We start from the raw sequence: 23,351 nt of genomic DNA on the forward strand, positions 1-23,351 counted from the left end.
CTCACTCAGACCCCTTGGAAACAAATTCCCGAGTGGCCTCTGGAGGCCGCAGGCCACCCCTCTTGGGGCAGAGAGGGAAACTGAGACCTGGAGAGTTTAAACCATGGAGCCGGGTGTGTCCCACAGGACGGGACCTGGCACATGGCAGGGGCCGGGGGAGATTCAGCCTGGGGGCCGCTCCCTACCCTGGCCGAGCCCACCAGCCTGGGTCTGAGCCTCAGTCGCCCGCTGTCCTGCAGACCAATGGTTCCCTTCCTGCCGCACACCTTCTTTGTCTCCCTGGCTCCCTGCTGCCTCCGCTAGGCCCTCTCCTAGTTCCGCAGGGACTGCTCCCACTGCTGGCAACCCCAGGCCAGGCCTGGAGAGGAAGGACCCGCTGAGGGGCTGCTCAGGAGCCCTGCGGCTCTCGGTGTGACAGTATCAACACAGTACTATGTTGCTCCGGTTCACTTTCTACATGAGTTAACTGAGGCCCAGACAAGGGAAAGGATGTCACCAAGGTCACACAGCTAACCACATCAGAGACTCAGGTGGGCCTTCCATGCTGGCCTCCTCATCTCCCCTGGGAAACTTCCTTCTCCTTCTCAGCCTGAGTGTTGCTGGCTTGTCCCAGTCCTTGTGGTCCTCCCTGACTGCAGGAGCCCCTCTGGGTCCTCAGTGCTGCGCTGAAGGCGGGGAGTGAGGCAGAGTGCTGTGGCCCCTTGCTGTGTGAGCCTGGAACACTGTTCATCCCTCTCTGAGCCAAGTGGACTGCCCGGCTCTCCCAGCCCTCAGTGATTGCAGCTCCCTGCTTCCAGGCCTTCTCCCCTCCCCCCATCAGGCTATTAGGAGTAAATACTGGGCTGGACCTGACGCCCTAATTAAAGTGAATGACTGTTCACCGGTAGTCTAAGTGGGGAGGCACAGGCTTGCAGCCTCCCAGCCAAGAGCCAACTGGAAGGAAGGCTTTCTCCCCGATGAAGAAAGGGAAGGGACAGCCCGTAATTAATAACCTCATTAAGGAGCAGTATTTGGGCAGGGTCCCAAGACACACATAGTCGAGACCGATGGATTTGGACTAATTTGAGCTTCAGCAGCACCAGCCCCTCCCCGGCACCAGGGAATCTCTGAGGATCCCTTGTGATAAGTGGGGTGCCTTCATCCCTGTGTGCATGGGATGGGTGGGTGGAGGTGGGGACAGTGCTCCTGGGGCCCCATGTTACTCACACTTAGGAGTCCCTTAAACTGAGTCATCTGTTGAAGATGAGCCTGTCCCTTTGAGTCTGCGTCTCAGCTTACCTGCTTGTGAAGAGGTGGATGGCTAACCGGGGAGCCTTATTCCGTGTGACTTGGCTGAACCGGCATGCTTCCGTCTCCCCAGGCTCCCGTGCGGCCCCCACCCACCATGGTTTGTGCAGTGCCAGGCCAGCGCTGACTGGTCTCCATGCCTGCAGGCACTCTGGCCTCAAAGGCCTGGAGTGATTTGACCACTTGGCCTCTCGAGAGTGAATGACCTTGGCTAGACTTGCCCTCTGTTCTTCGGAGGCTGTGATCCAATCAAGGTCAGGGGCCTTGCTCTGGACTTTGAGCCCCAAAAGATGTTGAGGCCCAAGAGTCTTCTCTCCTGAGCGGACAAGCAGGAAGGATGCTCTGATCTTAGAGGCTCTGCCTTTTTCTGGGCATCTCCCCTGTGTCAGGCGGGGTCTCTTAGGGAGTGCAGGAGGGACTGCGGCCCACCCAGAAGCCCCAGTCCAAGGAGGGGGCACAGCCATCGCACGCTTTATGAGTGCGGGTCTGAGGAGGGGGACTGGACTGAGGGGAGGACAGCCCTGCTGCCTGGATGAGTCTGTGTGCATGTGTGTTGGGGGGCAGGCATCATGGTTAGCATCCCATCTGTGGGGCAGCGGTCCCCACCTGCTTCTGTGTTCGGTCCTGGGTGGTGGACAAGTGGTGAGCTTTATCTCCATTTTCCAGATGGCAAAACTGAGGCCTAAGAGGGCATATCTGGCCCAAGGTCATGGAAGAGCCAGGGCTGAGTCTGGGCGCTCAGTCTAGGTAGACAGGGATATCCACTGAGTGGTCTGGGAGGACTCCTCGGGGGAAGTGACTCTGGGAGATGCCACAGTCTGGGGTGCAATCTAGAGCTTCCTGCTGTTGGCAGCAGGGTTGTGGCCTAGCAGAAGGGCTGGCCACGTCCCAAGCCCTCTTTCAGCAGGGGCCACTGCTGTTCTCTGAGCTCGGGGTGGCCTCTCCCGGCTGGAATGGGGAGTGGCCTCCTTGCCCCGTTATAAGTCATCTTCCCCTGCGACAGGGTGAGCATAACGCCCAGGCCCTCTGGCCCAGCTCTTGTGAGCTCTTTTCATGTCTCTATCCCTCCCGTCTCTCCTTCTGTCTCTCCCAGACCACCACCCAGCTCCTGCCCTATGTTTTCTTTCCCCTTCAGAAGACTGCAAAGGCACCAAGGTGGGAGGTGGCAGGCCAGCTGAAATATAATCAGAATAATTAAATAGCACTGTATTTTAAATCATTACCTCCCCCAGAACTAAGAGAATAATTGGCCAGTCTGTCATGAGAGAAGCAGGGGACCTGTGGGCCCCCACCACGGCCAAATTTGGTTCAGATACCCTTGACAGCAAGCGGCCTCCCTTGTGCCTGCTCCCCCACACCCCCCACTGCCCTGGCCCAGCCCTGCCCTCCACTCCTCCAGCCTCACCTGTTCTTCCACCCTCAGCATCTCCCCGCTGCACGATGACTGCCCTCCTTGAGCTGAGCAGGGAGGGCCATAGACTGCTCTTAGGCCCCCAGTGGATGGGGTTTATCCAGGCAGCCTGCCTGGTGGAGGCAGTCTGTAGCAGGACTTTGGTAGCAAGAAATGCCTCCTTGGGAGTGGTGAGAAAGCCGGCAGAGGTATTTGGGGGTCCAGAGACCCTCAGCCCTGGTGGGCCTTAGCCTCTCCCAGGCCTTCCCCTGTCTGCTCTTGAACGGAGCCCTCTGCCTTCCCTCTAGTCCCTCTGCAGGGTCCAGCCGCCCACACCTAGCCGTGCCCTCTGAGGGTGAACATGCAGTGTCACCTGTCTCTGGTTTTTTGATTTGTTTAATTATAGATGAGTTTTCTGCATAATTTATTCCAAAAGCCTGGATTATACTGTACAATTAAATCACATTCTGATCAACAACTTCACGTATAAAATTAACAACTGGCAACAGTTTAAACTGTGCTGCTGCATCTGCATGCAGGCTCTTCCCCTCTTCCCTCTCCGCTCCTTCCCCTCCTCTTCCCATCCCTCCCCTCCCTCCCCGACTCGTCCCCCACCCCTCCCCTCCGCTCCCCTCCCCCTTCTCCCTCTGGACAAGCCTGTGCAGCCTGGCCTCAGGACTGGACGCCCTCACCCCCCGGGTGCTCTGTAGTTTGACCTGGGCCTCCCTAGCCTTCTAGCTGGGGTCTTGATGGTTCTGTCTTCTAAAGAGGCCCTCAGCCTCAGTTCCTCACCCCACACATGGATGATTTTGCTCCCCTGCCTGATGATGACACCTCCTCTTCCCTCACATACTCCTCTTGGTTCTGAAATATGCCTTGGAGACTGAGACCCAGAGAGTGCCACAGCATCTAATGTCGTCTTCTTCCTGCTGGGATTGCCCTCAACCCTCTAGCCCTCAGACACACGCATCTTTGCCCTGTGCCTGCACCCTGCCTCTCTTAGTCTGGGGATCAGGGGGTTACAGGGAGCTATTAGGGAAACCCTATTCCTAGCACCCTACCTCCATGCCCCCTCCCCACAAGCAAGCACGCGGGGAAGATTTCCTAAGCACTGGGTGGGGAAGAGGGGGTCTGAATTTGATGAACTTCTAGCCCACAGGGGACTGCCAAGTAATAATACGGCTCATCCAAGTTGCCCTGTGGATTTGGCCCTGAAAGCTATTCAGCTAATCATTGCCATCCCTGTTTACAGACCAGAAAGCTGAGGTTCCAAGGGGCAAGAACTTTCCACATTCACACAGACAGCTGGCAGAGGTAGCCTCTCCCTGAGGCTTCCCAGAGGCTGCATCGTCCTTGGGCAGGTGGGGTCACAGAGCTGATGGAGCCAGGAGGACGGGTAGGCCTGGCTTCTCTCTGTAGAAGAGGGCTGCTTGCCAGGGGCCTCAGTTTTCTTGTTTGTGAAATGGGGGCTCAGTGCCTGTACCCCGCTAGGTTCAGGCACATCGGAGGACATAGTGGTGTGAGACTGTCCCCAGCCTCTCGTACCCACCCCAGGCATCCTGCCGGCTGCAGTTCCTGGCTGCACGTGCCTCCTCCCAGATGCTCTCTCTCCTCACTGTTGTGCTAATTTGGCACTTGGAGACACTTGGCGATGAGCAGTGTCATCTCAGTGAAGAGCATGGAAAATCACAGGGATGTGGGGAGCCAGCAGGTGGATCTGTCCTGTTGGGAGGGTGACCCATTGGCTACACTGTCTGGCCTGGGAGGAGGTGGCATATCCGGGCACTTGGGTCCAGGTCGTTGGGACCCCAGGCAGGATTTGGTCAGTTTGCCTTTGACTCATTGGAGCCATGGGTCCTAGTGTCTCCCCCGTCCTTCCAAAGCCCCTCACCCCCGTCCTTCCAAAACCCCCATCCCCTTCTGCTGAAGTATGACTGTGCCTGGCCAGGGTGAGTCCTGGCTTGCTGGGTGGTTTCTCTGGCCTCTGGGCAGGAACACTGCAGGTGCACAATTGACTCCTGGCCTCCTCGGTCCCACGTGTTACCCTTGGAGCCAGCACTGGGGCACCAGCCAAACCCTAGAGCCCCCAGATCACATCTTTGTGATGATGAAATCAGTGATCTGTCAACTTTCTTTTAAACTCTGGGACATGTGTTGCCTTCCCAGTTGGGTTTGGTTTAGGTAACGAATCAGAATATCTTGATTTCCATGGCATCGTGATGATGGGCAGTGCAGCTGGGGTCTACCCAGCAGACCCACTGTGCCAAACCAAGGGCCAGAGCCATCCCTCGACCCCAGGAGGGTGTGCATGCTCTGATGTGGTATGGCTAGGCCAGTCCCTGCGGGCCCCTAGCAGCGTCTGGAGCTGCTCAGCCAGGGGTGGGGGTTGGTGGATGGTGGGAAGACGTGTGTGTTTGTGTGCGTGTGTGAGAGAGAGAGAAGGAGAGAGGGAGGGACGGAGGGAGGGGGAGAGAGGGAGAGTGGATGTGGATATGGATGTGTCTTGGGAAGAATTGGACTTTATTCTGAGATTTAGTTCTTTAAAAAATTTTTGTGTGTTGAAATAGCCTTTTTTGATGAAATGATGGTGATTATAATAATGGTAACAATAGCAATGTGTTGTCTGAGCAAAATAAAAACTTGGCATCCATGTCTGCTCTTTCAACTAATTTTTCTTTACTTATCTGTGAAATTCTAGCACCAAAGACCTATAGATACACTAGAAAAGAGTCAACAGCCTGGGGTCATATCAGTGCTGTGCTGGTAAATGTTGACAGTTCACTCTCTGGGGGAAAAAAACTGAGATTGGCAGCCTTTGCAGATTTCTGGGCTATGAGTATTTCCACTACGACAATTTCAAGCTCCCGAGGTGAGGACGCTGAATGCAGAGTTGGGAGGAGATGCGTACTATCGGCTGTTACTAACTCCGGCACACCCCTGGGTCAGGTTCACCACTTCCTGGGTGGGTGACCTTGGGCGGGTCACTTTTAAAGCCTCTGAGCCTCAGTTTACTCATCTGTAAAGTGGGGATGGGAAGTGGGGATTTGCTTCTCTGTGAGAATTGACATGCTGGCCCCACACCTTGTACCTCACGGGAGTCCTTGTACCTATTAGTCTCAAGAAGATGGTGATCGGCATTCTGTCCCCTAGACCAGTGAGTGGCTGAGGTCAGGGTCAGGCCCAGGGCAGAGCTAACAGTTCCCTTGGAGATCAGTTCCTTGACCTCAGCCATTCGTGTGCCACCTGCCTAGCTGGCCACAGGACTGTGCAGCAGCCCATCTCGACATTAGCCAGCCCCTGACCCCGGGCTCTGTCTCAGGAGCATAAAACAGCCACCTGCCACACTGCCCATCCTCAGCCAGGGCCAAGCCATCAGTGCGTGGTGGACAGGAGCCGGGGGCCAGGCAGGCTGTCCATTCTCTGCTCGCTTTGCCCTCCCCCAGCTGGCGGTTAAGACCTGATCACCCTTCGTAGCCGGGCCTGCAGCCTGGCCTCCCCCCCGCGCTCAGTGTTCATTTTTTCCCTGCAGTGGGGAGCAGAGGTGGGCATTAGGCTGTGGCTTAAACCAGCAACAAGCTAAAGCTAATACCTCTTTCTTTTGATGTTGATTTTTTTTTTCCCCCATCACAGTCCTGACATTCAGCTTGGCAAATTGCAATTAGTGATCTGCCTGCCTCCTGATCTGAGTTCCCATGCCAACCGACCCGGGCACACACAATGGCAAGGGCCCAGCCCCCAGCCACAGGGATGTGGGGCAGGGGGCTGGGGTAGAGAGTCAAGCTCCTCTGACCCAGAGAGCTGTAAGAGCCCTGGCCCCCAGCAGCACTGGCAGAGGTAGGGGAGACTGCAGGACCAGGGCAGGATTGGGGCCAGACTCCATCTCCTGGATCACATGGCTACTGGGGTGCCCCTGCAGAGGTGGGGGACTGGCTTTCCCCCCACCCTTACCTGGCGTCCTGGGATGTGCTTAACCCATGGGCATATTTCAGTCTTTGTGAGAATTCTCCTGTGAGCCCTCCCTGGAAAGGCCTTGTTCTGTGTCTGGTGGGGTCGGGAAGTTGAGGTGCCTTTCAGATGCATTAGGGTGAAGACCTTGGTCACAGCAGAAAACACTTTCAACCATATGGAGACTGTTTTTCCGGCCAGCAGCCCTTGGTCAGGGCTGGTGTGATTTTGCTCACCTGATCTGCCACTGCGTGAAGCGGGGTTACAGGTTAGACTCCAGGCCAGCTCTCTCCCAGGTTACCATATCAGTTCACGAGTGTGGGCTGAGAATATGGGGTCTTGTGGCCGCCTGTCCATCCTGTCCCCTCATAAAGATTCCCACGCAGTTCTCACGTGTGCTTCTTAGACCCTACAGGGTGGCCTCAAATCATCCCCACTTTCTGGAGGAAGACAGTGAGACCCAGGTGGATTAAAACAACCTCGGAGTGGCTCCAGTGCAGAGGAGACCTGCCCAGGCTCGGGCTCAGGTGGAGGGCTCGTGGGGCTCGTCAGGTCCCCAGGAAGGGGCGGGCTGGTCTGAACAGACCTGCAGGTGGCTGGTTCGTGCGGGGCATCCAGCGATGAGCCTCTGTTTACTACTTTGCTGGAAAGGCGAGGATGCCGCCCACATCCACTGTTTAGAGGAAGCCCCAAGGGGCAGGGAGCTGCCCCAGGCTACGCAGCAACTCTCGCTCGCCTGCCCTCCCCTTGCCCCAGTGCCACCCAGCCTTGGGGGCAGGAGGCTATGAGATGCAGCAGACATCAGGCTCACCCACGTCCCCTCCTCCCTGGTGTCCTGAGTCCCCAGGTTCAGAGCAGCAGCATCAAGGGCTGCCTCTTCACGGTGAAAAATAGTCTCCCTGCAGGCTTCTCAGAGCCACTGGACTCCCTGAGTTGCATTTAAACTCTAATCTGCTCCCCTCCCTGGCCGTCCAACAGTACGTGAGGAGAGCCTGGGCCACCAGGTCCAGACTTCAAAGAGAAAGAGTCGTTCCCAGCCTCTGTTTCTTCTCTAGTGAAAACTGGGTTCTGAAGGGGCGGCTGCTGTGGGTTACCCCCAGGTGGCCGGGGCGGGGCTGCTCGAGCCGCAGGAGGGTCCTCCTGACACTTCTTTCCTCTCTGCACACAGGATGCAGCATTGGGCCCGGCGCCTGGAGCAGGAGATTGATGGTGTGATGCGGATCTTTGGGGGTGTCCAGCAGCTCCGCGAGGTAAGCCTGGTACCACTGGCTTTCCCTTTAGGGACCCTCTTCCAGCTGCAAATGGAGAAAGGGCTTCAGAAATGAGTGAGGAAGGGTTGGCGCAGTTGAGGACCCCTGTGATGGGACATGTGGGACCTCTGGGAGCAGGTGGGGAAGCAGAAACATCGACTCCCTTGGGTCTTGATCTGCTCTTCCCCAGGTCACTGTGTTGGAGTTTTACCTAGTCGGCTCTGATGGGGAGATGGCGGGCTTTTCAGGAGGGTGAGGTCTGTGCTTGAGGCAGCATATGGGGTGGGATCCAGGCCCTGGCGGCTCCAGTGGGACATAGTTGTGCACGGAAGCCAGAGGCACTGTCCTCGAAACACGTGGGGTGGCCAGGCTGAACCTCCCCGGAGAGCGGTGCTGCCCGCTCAGGGCGCTGCATGCAGCAGGAGATGAGTGGCAAGCGCGTGCTTGGAGAGATGAGGGATCAAGGGGCGGGTGGGTGATTGATTAGGCGCGAGCAACCACATTCATCCTGGGAGATTATGTTAATGTTTGAAATAGTGATGTGAAGAGCAGGCCATCCGTCACTCCCAGAAGGCTGCAAAATGTGTTGCTGTCAGGCCACAGGCTCCGAAACTGTCGCTCTTTATGTGGAAATGCGGAGTCTCAAAGACGTGAGCTCTTGGAGTGGTCGGGGTGGGGCTCCCAGGTATGTGTTGGACTTGAGGAGTTCTTTGCTGGCTGCCTGGGCTGGGAAGTGTGACCAGAACTGAACAGGAGATTAATAGATATTTCCTGCCAGTGGTTGGCTTGGGAACAACAGATTAAGTGGAATTATCATTGGGAGGTTCAGCCAAGGGTCCAGGCCCCAGGCTCAGTGATGAGATACTCCACTGTATTCCTGTGTCCCTCTTGGTCAGGCCCAGGTCAGCAGAGGGAGCATTCATGGGGTGTTGTCCTCAGGCCTGGCGCCATGCTCAGCTTGTAGCCGGTACCCAGGAAGTGGGAGTGGACATGGGTGTGTTGATGTGGGCTGTGGGTGTGGGACCTCTGGCACAGGATGGGGCTGATCAGGGATGGCTATCGAGGTGGTAACATAGTTGGGAGGGGGAGTCTGAGTCTGGAGGCCTAAGCCATTAGCCTGCAAGGTGTCCTTCCCCCCAGCCCTGGTGGCCCCCTTGAGCGCCCCCTTCCCTGGTGGCTGGGCTGGAATTGCAATAACCCCCATCCTACTCTCTTCCTGTGAACTCTCAGTGACTCAGCCATGCTCGGAGGCCGGCAGAGGTTTCCAGAGAAGGCACGGTAGGAAAAGCTGTTCCGGAACAGAAGTAAGTTTCTGCTCAGGAATAGCGCCCAGCGCTTAGTCGGTTCTCAGTGGGCCCTGCCAAGTGTAGCTGTGTAGGTTAATGAAGACATGAGAGCTCCCTGGAATGTGTGTCGTGTGCCTTTCCAAGCTTCATATCAGGACATGAGATGGACCCCATGCGCTTCCAGCCAAGAAATCTTCCGTGCTTTCAATCCTCAGCTCAAGTACATTGCTTATTTTATAGTCATGGGCAGCTCAGACCGTAAAAGTTTGCTATTGGGGAAATAGTGTACATGTTTCAGGCCGGAGACACGGGTCTATCTGAACCATTGAGCTTCCTGGGTGGTGCAGACCAGAGATGGAGTCCCGCTCAGCAAACCCACTGTGTGCTCCTCGGCAGGTCTTAGACCCTCTCTAATCCTCATTCTTGGTCCATGGCGTGGCTGGGAGATCTGGCTGGAATGAGGCGGTGAGAATGGGAGTGGACAGGCTGACACAGATATGTTCCTTTTCTGGAAACCAGATTTAAATTTTCCTCACTGATCATTGTCATTCCTAGGATGTGCTGTTCCCTTCCTTTCTGCCGGGAGTCGAGCAATTCTACACACTTCCATCAATGAGCACATCTTCGCCCACCCCCACCTTCCCAGGGGTCACGCAGTGGGGTATGGCAGAATTGGGGCTCAAATGCCGGGCTCCTGACCCCTGTTCCAGGGCGCTGCTTCCTGTCTAGCTAGGCCTCCCTTCTTGGGGTGGGCAGGATGAGCCAGGAAAGAAGGAAGCTGGGCCAGGCTCGGTGAGGCTGTGGCCAGGCGGAGAAGTGCTGACCTGGCATTCCAGGCTCCTTCTGGCAAGCCTCTGCCTGTCGGCGCCTGCCAGCTCTTCAGTGGCTCTCTGTCCTGCTCCCGTCTTCTCTCACCTGCTTCCCCACCCTCTTATTTCCTGCTGACAGCTCTGGGGCTCCTCCTTGGCACAGGACACTCTTGTGAGGTGGGCAGTGGAGGAGCAGGTGAAGAGATCTAGAAGAAAAAGACAGCCCTATGAGAGCAGGAGGAGCAGTCCCCCCACCGCCACCCCCACAACACCCACAGCCCTGACTAAGCCACCACGGCTCTCCTTCAAGTGGACACGAGAGGGCCCGTGTGCCCGGCGCATGCCCGGCTCAGAGGGTCAGGAGGATGCTCACACTGAAGCTCTGACCCAGCCATGATGCTCCGTTGACCCTGGTGCCACCTCTGCCAAGCCTATGGCTTCCATCCCCGTTGAGGCCAACCCTCTCCCTGCGCCACCCCCAGACACCTTGCCATTGGGGTGATCCTTGACTTTCTTCTCCAACTTGGCTGCCCTCTCCACCAGCCCCAGTCCTGGAGGCAGCCCCACCCCCAGGAGCTGGGTGCCACAGAGCTGGCAGCTGCAAGAGTCCAGAAACTGCAGACAGTGGCATTTAGGAGCAGTTTCCTTGTCTTGGCACTTTCCTCCTCCTGACCTGAGAACAACCCCACAAGGGCGTGGCTGGGTACAGCCCGTGGCCCATTTATAGGTTGGACACCATGGCAAACCTTGGTGGAGTGTGGGGGGTATCTGCAAAGACCCTCTCCCATTTCTTCACCTCACCAAGCCTCAGGACCAGCACACAGTAGGAGCTCTCACTGTGACCTGGGGCTCCTGAGCCATGCCCCACTGGGAAAACCCAGCCCCACCTCCCAGCCCTGGCCTACACCTGCCGTGAACAGGCCACGGAAGTGTGGACACTACTGCAGTCCACCCCCTCCAGGGCCTCTAGAGGCTGAGCGCGGTCTCCTGAACCCCTTCTCTGCACTCCCCATCAGCACTGTATTGTCATTCTGTGGGGGGAGGGATAGCAGAGAACACATATGCTGGGGCTCTCAGCTCATTTTCATAATGAGGCTGATCAGGATGAATAATTCATGAGGTGCCTGGGGGTGCATGGTGGACCACGTGGAGATGGCCTGTCTCCCCACTCTGAAGCCCAGGTCAGTCTGATGGGTACAGCCAGGGACCCATCCCCCTCTGCCTGAGTGTCCAGGGTAGAAAGGGAACAACTCTGGGGACCTGGTGGGAAAGCAAAGCAGGACAGATTGTAGTCAGATGGGGGAAGAACCAGTGGTTCATCCGGCGCACCCACCCTGGGATGGATTCCTGACTTGGGTTACACCTGCGTGGAGGGTCTCTGCAGAAGGCAGTGAGAAGATGCTCTGTCTGGGGTGGGTGTTGGGGTGAGGAAAGGCTGCCTGGCTGGAGCTGGTCTGGCAGCAGAGACCTGGGCTCGCCATGTCTGGGAACCACAGGCCAAGTCTGGACCTATGGGAGCCTTTCTCAGTCCTGTCAACCCCTACATGTCCCGTCAGGGCAGAAATGGCTTACAGCCCTGCTCACGCCCAGCTCTGCTTCAGCCCCCATGACGGCCTTAGCCCAACTGTGTGCTGCTAGTCACTTGCAGGGAAACCAAGGTGTGGCTGACTATCTTTACCCCCCAGTCCCACCCTGGAGCCCTGACTTGCTAGCCCTGGATGGTACGAGTGGTAGTGAGGAGTATCGAGGCAGAGATGCAGGCTGGTGCGGCCCCTGTCCTGGACCGCTTCGCTGTATCCACAGAGGGCGAGACCCCAAGACTCAGAGATCCCTGACCCAAGTCTCTGGCTCCTCTCCCCACAGCTGGGCTTCTCTGGACTGTCGTGGTGAACCAGACAAACGCTCTTCATGTGTCCTCACCCCTGCGGGTAGCCAGAAATGGGATTTCTGAGCCAGTGACGGCGTTGTAGTCCCAGCCCATCTTGTCTGCCCCTGGCCATCCCCACACTGCGTCTGCTCAGTACTCCCTGGGAATGTGTAATTAATATTTGCGGAGTGCCACATCTGGAGCTGGCTCGAGGCAAGGACTGAAGTCTGGCCACACCGAAGACCCCTTTTCTGAGGGGCTCAGGGAGGCAGCAACAGGGCCCTCTGCAGGTGCCCTTGAAACAGGCTTCTCCTTGTTCCTCCACCCTCACCCCCACCCCCACCTAGTACCACCAATTCCCGAAACACAGGCACCCTCACACGCTGGCTCAGAGGGTGCTGGCCAGGACTGTGTTTGGCCCCCATTTGGGTTAGGAGGCCCTCTCTGGGCAGCTCAGGTGGGACCAGCCGTGTCCAGGAGTGCCAGAGGGGCTCAGAACCCGGGAGGGGCTGCAGCAGATGAGGATGCAGGAAGCTGGGGGTGGAGGAAGGTGCCAGGGACAGAAGCAGCCCTGGGAGGGCCAGAAAAGGGGAGCACCGGTGGTTGTGATCCCCAGACCTCCCCTTAGTCCTTCAGTTGCAGCACTGTGGTTCCGCTGGCCTCAAGAGGCAGGCCTCAGCTTCTTGGCCAGGTGGCCCCACACTCAGGCAGGACACACACGGCAGTCCCGGCTCACGTGCTCCATCAGGAGAGCAGCGCTGGGGGAGCCCCACCCAGGCCCGTGACACCCCTTCCCCAAGGTTACGGGAAGTCGCAGAACCACCATCCAGGGTCTCTGCGGTTGCTTCTCCCCTTACGGCCCCCCCACCCCTGCTCCAGCCACCTCCCACTGAGGCCCAGCAGCGCCCTCTCGTCTCCCCGTGCAGATGATCCGGACGTGGGGCGCGTGAGGGTGGGGGTGGTGGGGGGCGCGCGTGTGAAATATGCCGCTGGGTAGGGATTGCTGCCGCTCGCCTCTCTAAAAACCCACATATATTATTCTTTAATGGAAAGTTAATTGTCTTATTATTCCCTCCATATGGTCCTCTTGCTCGGCACCCAGCGGGGATGCATGGGGCTGAGGGGGGGTAGGGGCTCCTGGGAGGGCGTCTGAGACGTGGTGAGGCTGCTACTGGAGCATAATTGGATCTATGGAGGCAGATCCAGGGGAGCCTGGCCGAAGCCCTTCCTGGATCCCCTCTTGGTCCCCCAGCCCAGCCTGCTCCCCACCTCTTTTCCTTCCCGGGTCCTGCCCTGAGGTTGGCCTCTGCTGGCACCGTCTTCCCACTCTGTGGTCTGGGGATGCCCCCTCCTGAGCGCTATGTGGGGAGATACAGGGTGGGAGGGGGTGGTAGTTGCTCTCCTGCTCACCCCCTCCCCACATACTGCGTGGTTGCCTGAAGGAGAAAATTCCATTTTTTAGAAGCTTTTCAAAAGCCAGTTCATCTGTGGCAGGAGTTCCTGCCTGACGGTCAGCTGACTGGCTTGTATCTCCTGCACCCCTTCTGTACGCCCCCCCACCGGAGAGGGGGAATGGGGGAGGTCAGTATTGGGGGCGGACTGTCCCAGGACACCCTACCCAGGGGCACTGGATTATGTTGGCCGTGCCTTTCATGGGCACCTGCTGCCTGGAGCCACCGCCACGCCGATGGCGCCTCTAGGGCTGCTAAACTGGGCGAGGACCTGTGTCTTTCTCAGCCCCTCTGCCCCTCCCAGGCCCTCCTCCTCCGTGGAGTGTGATGGTGTCAGGTTGGAAGAATCTCTCAGAGCAGGTGGAGGATGCAGATAGGAAGGTCCCCGAGGGGCGTGTGTGGGTGCTCACATCTCTGGTCAATTCAGAACCCCTTGCTCCTGGAGTCCTGCAGGGCAGGCAGGGAGCCCTGCTCGGAGGCCTCAGGGTCCTAGGAGAGTCTCAGCAAGGAGCTGCTGCCCAGGTTCCAGTGGAGGCTGTGGGTATGGAGGGGACAGGTCTGTGGGAGCGGCGTCTCTGGGTAGGATCGGCAGACCCACGCCTAGTGATATACATCACTGGAGAAGGAGCCACCAGCTTCCACTTTGTGCCAGGATGTCACTGTGGGGCCACATCCGAGGTCAGCTCCCAGAGGATGGAGAACAGCTCAGGGCAGGAGAGAAGAGCTGTGTCATCTTCTGCTTTTGTTTGTTTGTTTGTTTGTTTGTTTTTGGCTGTGCTGGGTCTTCATTGCTGCGTAGGCTTTTCTCTCGTTGCAGTGAGGGGGGCTGCTCTCTAGCGCACGGGTTTCTCATTGCGGTGTCTTCTCTCGTAGAGCACAGATGTTAGGGTGTAAGGGCTTCAGTAGTTGTGGCTCCCAGGCTCTAGAGCACAGGCTCAGTAGTGTGGCGCATGGGCTTAGTTGCTCCATGGTGTGTGGGATCTTCCCAGATCAGGGATCGAACTTGTGTCTCCGGCATTGACATGCGGATTCTTTACCACGGAACCACCAGGAAAGCCGGAGCCGTTATTTTCTGAGGTACTACAGCTTGTAAGTGGCAGAACTGAAATTTGAACCTGGAGCCTGTGCCTGGGGCAGCACGGAACGGCGGGTGGTGGAGGAAAGAGTGAAGTGGGGAGGGGTGACAGGGCTGGGCGTCCTTGTACTGTGGGACCTGGTGCATGTGTTCCTGAGCCTTGATTCCTCCATCTGTGAAATGGGGATCCAAGCACCCCTGTCCTCAGGGGAGATTGAGGATCTCAAGGGAGCAGGGGCAAGGAAAGGCTGCAGACAGAGCCCTACAAATGTGGGGGTATCTCTGTGCCCACTCCAGCATCAATTGCCTGCCCTTCCAGGACTTAGTTATGGTTTTAGAAAATTCAGATATGCAGGCTGTCACCTTTGCTTGTTGAAGCCCAGGAATTTGGAAATCGGTTTCCTCTTCCCTGCCTTCTTAGTCCTGTTTGGGCAGCTATAACAGAATACTGTAGACTAGGTGACTTTTCAACAACAGAAATTTCTCATGTTTCTAGAAGCTGGGCAGTTCAAGATCCAGATATCCACAGATTTGGTGTTTGGTGAGAGCCCACTTCCTGTTTCATTGATAGCTGTCTTCTCGCTATGTCGTCACATGGTGGGTTTCCTTTATAAGGGCACTGCTCCACCGTTATGACCTGACCACCTCCCAAGAGGCCCACCTCTAACTACTGTCACAGTGGGGGTTAGGTTTCCGCATAGGGATTGGGGGACGGGACACATTCAGTCTGTAGCACCTTCTGACCATGACATCTTTGGGGGCTCTTGCTGGGAGAGGCACAGAGGCCACCAGAGATTGAAGAAACAGGGCCAGTGGGCCAGGGAAGGTGGCACCTGCAGAAGCACCTGGGAAGGAAACTGGTGAAGAGAAGGGAAGGGCACTTTCACCCAGAAGAGGCCCGTGAGTCTGTTTCTCAGATCAGTCACCCAGGTGCCAGCTTGTCCTCCCAGGCCCTGTGGGCTCAGAGAAGGGCATGGGGCTGGACTGGCTTTAGAGTCAGGGTGGTAGGAAGCCAGCAAGCTCTAGGTTCTTGAGGGTGGCAGCTCTTAGCCTGAGGTTCCTTGGTTTAAGAGACTATCTCAGAGGCATGGTCAGAACCTCACCAGGTGGACAGCGCCGTTTTCTAGGGAAGCTGAGAACCTGTGACTTCGGGTCCTGGTCCATTCCCTGAAGTGGACGCCATTGAATCCTTCCATGCTGGGAATCTGGGTTGTTTAAAGCGTTCCCTGGCAGTCAAGTGGTTAGCACTCAGCGCTTTCAGTGCTGGGGGCCTGCGTTCAGTCCCTGGTTGGGGAGCTAAGATCCCACAAGCCATGTGGCATGGGCAAATCCCAACCCCACCATGGCAAGAGTTCTGATAAACACCTTGCCTCTCTTCTGGGGCCCCCAGGGGGGCTGGCCTAGCAGCAGAACATTTGGGGACTGAGTGGGGACTAAGTGCTTGCAGTTTATTGAGGAGACCAGAGCCTGTTTACTTCTCCCTTGGTCTCTGCATCCATCTCTCAAGAGTGACGGGGCTGCATGTCCAAAGCTGGGGGCTCATCTGGATGGGAGATGGAGTAGAGGGCCGAATGGGTTTCCATGCTGGGCCCCTGGGGATGGCTGACCTGATCTGCATCCCCTCCCCCGTCCTCCACCCCCATCCGTCGCTGGATCGGTGGCAGCCACGAGGACACTCGCCTGAGATTCATGGAGCCCCAAGCATTTGGCAGAGGCAGAGAAGTAATTGGTTCTGACAAACCACAGCCGGCCCCAGGGGCAACATGAGCAGCGTTTACCATGACCAGGCAGGAGACGGAGGCTCAGCCTGGCCTCCCCCCACCTTCTCTGAGCATGGCTCCCCTCTTCTTGTGAGCAGAGATCTGGTGTCTGGAGAAGGTTGCCGAGCCCCAAACTCCCCATCTTTCCTAGACCTCTCTCTCAGCCCTGGAAGCCAGCTGGCTCTTTGGCAGTGGTGGGGTAATGAAGACAGAGGTGGATCCGGATCCTGGGCAGACTTGTCAGGCTCCCTCCTTGTCCATCTGTGGGTTCCCATGAATCAGGGAATCAAGTGACTGACACTAGAGCTTTTTCACTCTAGCTTCAGAATGTGAAGTTGGGGGCTGGGGCCCCACTTGAGAGGATGTGCTGTCTGGGTGGAGGAGCAGGCTGTGCACACACATGGGGTGCACGTATACACACATGCTTGCCATATACAAACACGCATGTACATGATCCACCTGGAGTTGCGCTCAGCTGGGAGGTCTCCAGTGTCCAGTTAACAACGGGGGCAGGCATCTGAGGACCGCAAAGGGAGAGGTCGGGGCTCTGATCTGTCCCACAGGACCATGGGGACCATCCAGCTCACCTAGGGGAACCATGGCCCAGGGCATCAGAAATGTAAAGCTTCGGTGTCAGCTGCCCTGAGTGGACTAGACTTGCTGGGGTCTGCCAAGTTTGGTCCTGTCACATAGAGGGTCACTGATGGCTCTTTGTGAGGGCATGGAGGGTGTGGGAGCTCTGGAGAAGGGCCCCAGAGAAGAGCTGGCTGCACAGTATGCTGGCACCCCGGACCTCAAGCTGGAGTCAGGGCGGCTGGGCTCTTCCTAGAGTGACTGGAAGGCCTGGCAGGAGGAGCGGGGAGCCTTCAGGCCTCCAGCCATCCATGTGACCTCACCGCCCCCGCTGGCTTCCTCAGTTTCCTCCTCCTACTGCCCTTTCGGCTCTCCCCACTCACCCCTCTTCCCTCCAGGCCTCTCCCCGGTTTTAAACCCAGCCCACAGCTCCCTCCCCAAGGAGGCCCTCCAGATCAGTGCTGCTCCCATCTCCTGTCTGCTCTTGTATGCTTTGGGTGCATACAGGAGGAGGGGCTGCCAGGGACCTCTCGTGGACCCAGTCCAGTCTTCCCATCACATGGGGCACAGAGACCATGCCCAGCAGGCCAGGCCCCTGCCCGGGCCTCCCAGGATTCCACCTGAACACAAAGCAACAGACCTAGAAGGCAATTTGCCCCTGGAGATTGATTATTGGTCCCGTGACTCACTGGGAGACAATCTCTGACCTGCAGAGACTTTGTGAGGTGGCATGTGGCTGATCGCAGGGGGAGGAGAGACGAGAGGAGTGTGATACTGCATGTGGGAATGTCTGTGCACGCGTAAACGAGAACACGTGCACCTGTGTGTGTGCGGGTGCTCCAGCGGGAGCAGGAGCAGGGGAGTGTGTGAGTCTGTGGACGGGAGTGGCCGCGCCTGCATGTGGGGGCGGGACTGGGCACACACGTTCATGTGTGTGCCTGTGAGAGTATGTGATCCCACATGCGTGTGTGCTGGCTGGGATGTGTGGCCTGGCATGCGTGTACACATGTGTGTATGTGTTGAGTGCACAGTTCTGTGTGCTCTGTGAGCAGATGTGAACAGGAACGTTTACAGGCCAGGGTGGGACTGCGAGGAGGCAGGTGCCGCAAGCTCTGTCACCCGAGCAGGCGAGAACTACTTAACCGATTAATTAGTGAAACCGAGAAATCTCAGTTGTGGGTGAGGAGCTCACAGTCTCACATACACACACATACACACACACGCCATGTCCCCATGTACCATGCACATCCCCCCCCCACCAAGTTACTCTGCCTGATACTGTTCTTGGCAGCAGCCCTGCAGGGAGGGCAAGATGCCAGTCGCTTGTGGATGTGTGTCTTCACACCCCTGTGTGTCCGCGCCCTGGGCTGCTGGACCAAGCGACCCCTGTGGAGAGCACAGCCTTGTGCACGGCCCACGGATGAGAGAGTTGTGGCTGGTCAGGGGCAGTGGGCAGGAGCCTCGTTTCAAGGGTCTGGGCCTCCTGGTGAGAGGGGAGCAGCCCTTCCAGCCTGGGGCTGGGATCTTCTGATGGGCTCCCTGCCCCCAGGGTAGCGGGGAGGATACAGGTGCCCATGGGCTTAGAGCTGAGCTGGAGTCCATGGGGAGCTTCCCACAGCTCAGAACAGGCCACTCCCACTTAGCGCCCCCAGGTGCCTTGTCACCGGGGTGGCTTCCTTCACCAGCCCTGCAGGCAGACCCAGGGGCCCCATCCCTCCAGCCCCAAGTCTGCTGAGCCTCTCCCCTCTCCTGTCCCTAGAAAGGGAGAACCCCGTGCTCCCCCGCGTGCTCCCCATCAGCAGAATTGTAGCTGCCTCCGTTTGAATCTCCCATTTGAGCACAGCTCCGGGGGTGCCAGTGGGGTTTGTCGGGTTTGGCCCTGAGGCCCAGAGTCTTGCTTGATGTTGACTGTCCGCGGGCAGGCCTGCCACCTGCTCCAGTGGCCCCTGGCAGACCCCTGGGGCCTACCACTTGCCTTGTCGTGCAGGAGCCCTGGAAGCCAGGTCAAGCGGTAGCCACTTGCCCCCTGATCATGTATTGACAGAGGAGTCTTCATTATGCTCCAGCTACAGGCACGGAATAAATTGGCGTGCCGCAAATTTATTCTTTTTTAAAAAGGGACTTTCACACTGGGGAAAACTTTTTAAAAGAACATTTATATAAAAAGCAATTACCATGCCAGTAATTTTTATGTATTCTCCCCCTTCCATCGCTGCCTTTTTGTTTGAACATGACCGCCTCCCCGGCAGCTGCAGCCTGGCTCCCCGGCCTCCCGGCTAGAGCTTACCGCCTGCCGGAGCACCTCCTCCTCCTCCAGGAAGGCTCCAGATGCAAGGCCCGGACCCAGCAGGGGTGCAGGATCTGGGAGCACGGCTGGGTGGATTTATGTTCAAAACTCAGGTGCTTTGGAAATTTCCTCCCTCGTGGGTCTCTGTCCCGAGGTTGCTCCGTTTCCAGGACTGGCATGGCCCTTCTGGGCCCCTCTTGGCATCAGCCAAGCACTTAGAGGCACCTGCTTCCCACAGCCTCAGGGCCCTGTTCCACGAGGGAGGAAGTGGTGGTGTGGGAGCAGGTATTTTCCCTCCCAGGGAGCCACTAACGGGCACCCTGCTTCCCCAGCCATTATTGCTCGCACACTCGATGCATTATGTAAATTGTCTCTGTTGCTAAGTGGTGGAGGAGCTGCTCAGGGGGAACGGAGGTCTGGAGCCTTGTGGGGGAAGGCAGGAGACTGGCCCTGAACACACTGCTCTGAGTCAGGGAGGGTCTGGCAGCCTCCTGGATCAAACTCAGCCCCCGAGGGCTGGCGCTATCTCTCTCTCAGACCATAGCTTGCTGAGGGAGGTGGCTGAACCCCACAGCAGTTGATCTGGGTGGGCTTCCTCATTGGACAGGGCCGTCAGATTGGGCCCTAGCCTCCCTCCTCAGACTGGCTCCCAGGGAGGAGCCAGGGAGGCCTGCTTCTCCCACCTGCATGAGTTTTGGCATCAGCGTATCCTTAGATACACAGAGCCTCCTTAGAAACCCTTGGCGGAGCTGGAGAGGTAATGTCCATCTGTGGGGCTGGGTGACCCGCCCTTTTCCTCCTGGAGACCCTGGGGCTCCTTCTGCAGTGAGCACCCAGTGAACTCAGGATATAGAAGGGCAGGTTTTGGAGCGGCACCACACGCTGGGGCACCAGCAAATTCTTGGGTCCCAGGGGTCTGAGATCTTAGTGAGGTGTGTAGGGGCATGAGGAGTCTGGGGCCTGGGCACGGCCTCAGTGATGGAGGGGGCTCTCGCAGAGACTCGCCTGGCTTTCCACCTTCCCTTTTGAGACACAAGGTCTGCTGGGGGCCCCAGCCCACCCGGAGAGCTGAGCACTCAGAGCTTCTTGCAGACTGAGCCAGACTCTCTGCCGAGCTCGTGTTTGCATGGGGCTGGTGGGTGTACACCTCACACTTGTCTTCCCTGTCCCTGGGACTGAGGGTCCAGTGCAAGGGGGCCACTCAAAGGACTCACAAATGTGTGTGTTTCCAGAAAATTTGAGATTCCAGGGAGAGTGTGAGATTGGCAAAGACATTGTAGCCCGCTTGGCCCATTGCCCATGCAGTCCCTTCTCTTCCCACCCCTCCCCAGGCATGGCTGGCCCTGGCACAGGCTTCAGCAGAGGTTGGTGCAATGGGCGTGAGTGCTTCTGTGGCCTCACAGGCATTGTGGAAGATTCAGAGCTTCTTTCTCTTCACCCGGCACTGTCCCCTACTGTTCCCAGGATGACTGGCTTGCTTTCCTAGACCCCTGAGGGCTGCTGGCCCTCAACTTGCTTTCTGAATGCCTCCAACTTTGGGGAAATGTAGGAGTGGGGGTGAGAGATCAGCCATGCCGAATTGGTGTTTTGGTCTAAGGACCTTGGTCTGTGTACTCAGCTGAACAGGGAAGTGAAACACTGAACGGCCTTAATTTTTGGTAAGAGTAACAGAGGTGATAACAGCTGCTGCCTTTTGGGGGTCCCTTTCTGCAGACCAGAGGCTGGGGTCAAAGCAGTTAGTCTCCTGTCCCTGACTCCTCCGCCTCCATTATTCTCTCTTCTCTCTCCCTCCCTCCCATCATCCTCCCCTTCCCCATCTCTTTTCTTGGGCCTCCCAGGTGGCTCAGGGGTAAAAACTCCGCCTGCAGTTCAGGAGACACGGGTTCGATCCCTGGGTCAGGAAGATCCCCTGGAGAAGGAAATGGCAACCCACTCCAGTATTGTTGCCTGAGAAATCCCAATACAGAGGAGCCTGACGGGCTGCAGTCCATATGGGGTTGCAAAGGAGTCGGGTACGACTTAGTGACTAAACAAAAACAATATCTCTTTTCTTCCTTTCTTATGTTTTTTTCTTAAATTTCTAGTTGGATTTTTAAAGTTAGGGTTTTAAAATCTGCATCACACTCACAGGTGGTGTGAAGTCATCGCTTTCCCAGGCGTGCTCTGTTAGGAGCACAGCAGACCCCTCCTCTCCGCCTCCAGCTCCCTAGAGCCTGTCACTCTCTAATCTCAGAGCTCCATATCTCTAAATGACATGCTTATGTTGCTCCTTCGAGGCTGTCCTGTTTTAGGCGTCATCCATGGACATCACTGGGGAGTAAAACACAAGCACAGAGTCCACCCGATCACAGTGCCGACTCTTGTCTGACTCCCACCTTCCCGCCAGTGTTGTATGGTGATACGGTGGGTCAGGACTCAGTGTTGGTATTATCTTAATGGGGCAAATGCCATTGAGAACTGTGCAGCTCATAGTGCGCATTTTGGGGTACAAGTTTTACCTTTTTTTTCCTGCTGGTAACAACTGTCCGGTATTTGCTTGGTTTCCTGTGAACCTTTACTAATTGTGCCCCAAGCTCCCTGCCCCTTCTATCTGACCTCTTCTCACGCATGCACACACATCTGGGCTCTGGGTCACTGCCCAGGGAAGTCTTTCTTGGGATTTCCCTCACCTCTCTTCTGAGCTGGAGTCCCTCTCTTCTGCATGCTGTACACGCCTCTTCCTTGGCTTCTGGTTTTCTCCCTTGGTGAGTTAAGAGAACAGTTTTACTTGGCATCCTGTGCAAAGGTGTATGGGAGCCAGATTTTGGGGGCTTTCATATCTCAGAAAGCCTGCCCTCTCCCCCACATCTGGCCGAGGTTTTAGGTGGGTGTGGAAGTTCAAGGTGGAAGCCGTTTGCCTCAGAATTTCCAAGGCAGAACTTCATTCCTTCCAGCTTCCTGAGTTGCTGTGCAAAGGTCCAGAGTCGCTCGGATTCCCAGTCCTTTGTACATGACCTCTTTTTTATCTCGGTGTGTGTGCTCAGTCGCTCAGTTGTGTCCGACTCTTTGTGACCCCATGGACTGTAGCCCACCAGACCCCTCTGCCCATGGGGATTCTCCAGGCAAGAATACTGGAGTTGGTCGCCATGCCCTCCTCCAGGGGATCTTCCAAACCCAGGGATTGAACCCAGGTCTCCCACACTGCAGGCAGATTCCTTACCGTTGAGCCTCCAGGGAAGCCCATGAATACTGGAGTGGGTAACCTATTCCTTCTCCAGGGGATCTTCCTGATCCAGGAATCGAATCAAACTGGGCAGGCAGATTCTTTCTCCCCATGCCTCGTGTTCAGAAATTCCACCCTGATATACCTTGGTGAGCTTTATTATCATTCTTTACCACTCGGTGGGCATTTTCAAACCAGATTCTTGTGTCCTTCAGTTGTGGGAAGTTTTCTGGAATGATTTCTTTGACTATTTCCTCCCTTCCCTTTTATCTTTCTAAAACCTTTAACTCAGGTCCTTTCTTTTTTTTTTCTGTTTTCTTTCCAATTTTCCATCTGTGTGTCTTTTTATCAGGAGATTTCTCAATTCTGTCTTCCAACCTTTCTGTAATGTTTTACACTTTGTTAGCATATTTTAAATTTCTAGGATCCCTTTTTTTGGTTCTTTTAAAAAATAACATCTTGCTCTTGTTTCACTGATACCATTGATCCTGTCAGCTCTCTGAAGATGATAGCTTTAAAAAAAAACTTTCTATTTTGAAATAATTTTAGATTTACAGAGAAGTTGCCAAAATAGTACAGAAATTCCCTAACCCTTCACCTACTCTCCTTTAATGTTATCATCTTGCGTAACCATAGTACAAATATCAAGGAAGAAATTCACACCGGTACATTAACACTAACCAACGTGAAAACTGTATTTGGATTTCACCGGTTTTTGCACCAAGGTCCTTTTTCTGTTTCAGGATCCAGTCCGGAGTCTCGCCTTGCCTTTAGTTGTCATGTGTCCTTAGTCTCCTCCAACCTGTGACGGTTTCTATGTCTTTCTTTGTCTTTCATGACCTTGATACTATTTAAAAAACTCCTGTTTGGTTATTTGGTTTAAAGTCCTTCAGTTTGTGTTTGTCTAGTGTTTTCTTGTGATTAGACTGAGGTTATGCATTTTTTGTTCATTGGAAGAACTGATGCTGAAGCTGAAACGCCAATACTTTGGCCACTTCATGCGAAGAGTTGACTCATTGGAAAAGACCCTGATGCTGGGAGGTATTGGGGGCAGGAGGAGAAGGGGACGACAGAGAATGAGATGGCTGGATGGCATCACCGACTCGATGGGCATGAGTTTGAGCAAACTCCGGGAGTTGGTGATGGACAGGGAGGCCTGGAGTGCTGCG

The 23,351-nt window shown here is 56.2% G+C and overlaps 1 protein-coding gene across 4 annotated transcripts in view; it reads left to right on the plus strand.

Moving 5' to 3' along the window:
* The window catches only part of CACNA2D2 (calcium voltage-gated channel auxiliary subunit alpha2delta 2), a 140,289-nt gene that overhangs the window by 17,862 nt on the left and 99,076 nt on the right, over window positions 1–23,351 (plus strand). For all 4 annotated transcript variants that reach the window (XM_061128509.1, XM_061128507.1, XM_061128510.1 and 1 more), the window contains exon 2: window positions 7,791–7,872. In XM_061128509.1, coding sequence (XP_060984492.1) covers window positions 7,791–7,872 — 82 coding nt within the window. The remainder of the gene's footprint in view (window positions 1–7,790; window positions 7,873–23,351) is intronic.

The sequence above is a fragment of the Dama dama genome, chromosome 24 (genome assembly GCF_033118175.1).
Source record: "Dama dama isolate Ldn47 chromosome 24, ASM3311817v1, whole genome shotgun sequence".
Classification (NCBI taxonomy): Eukaryota; Metazoa; Chordata; class Mammalia; order Artiodactyla; family Cervidae; genus Dama; species Dama dama.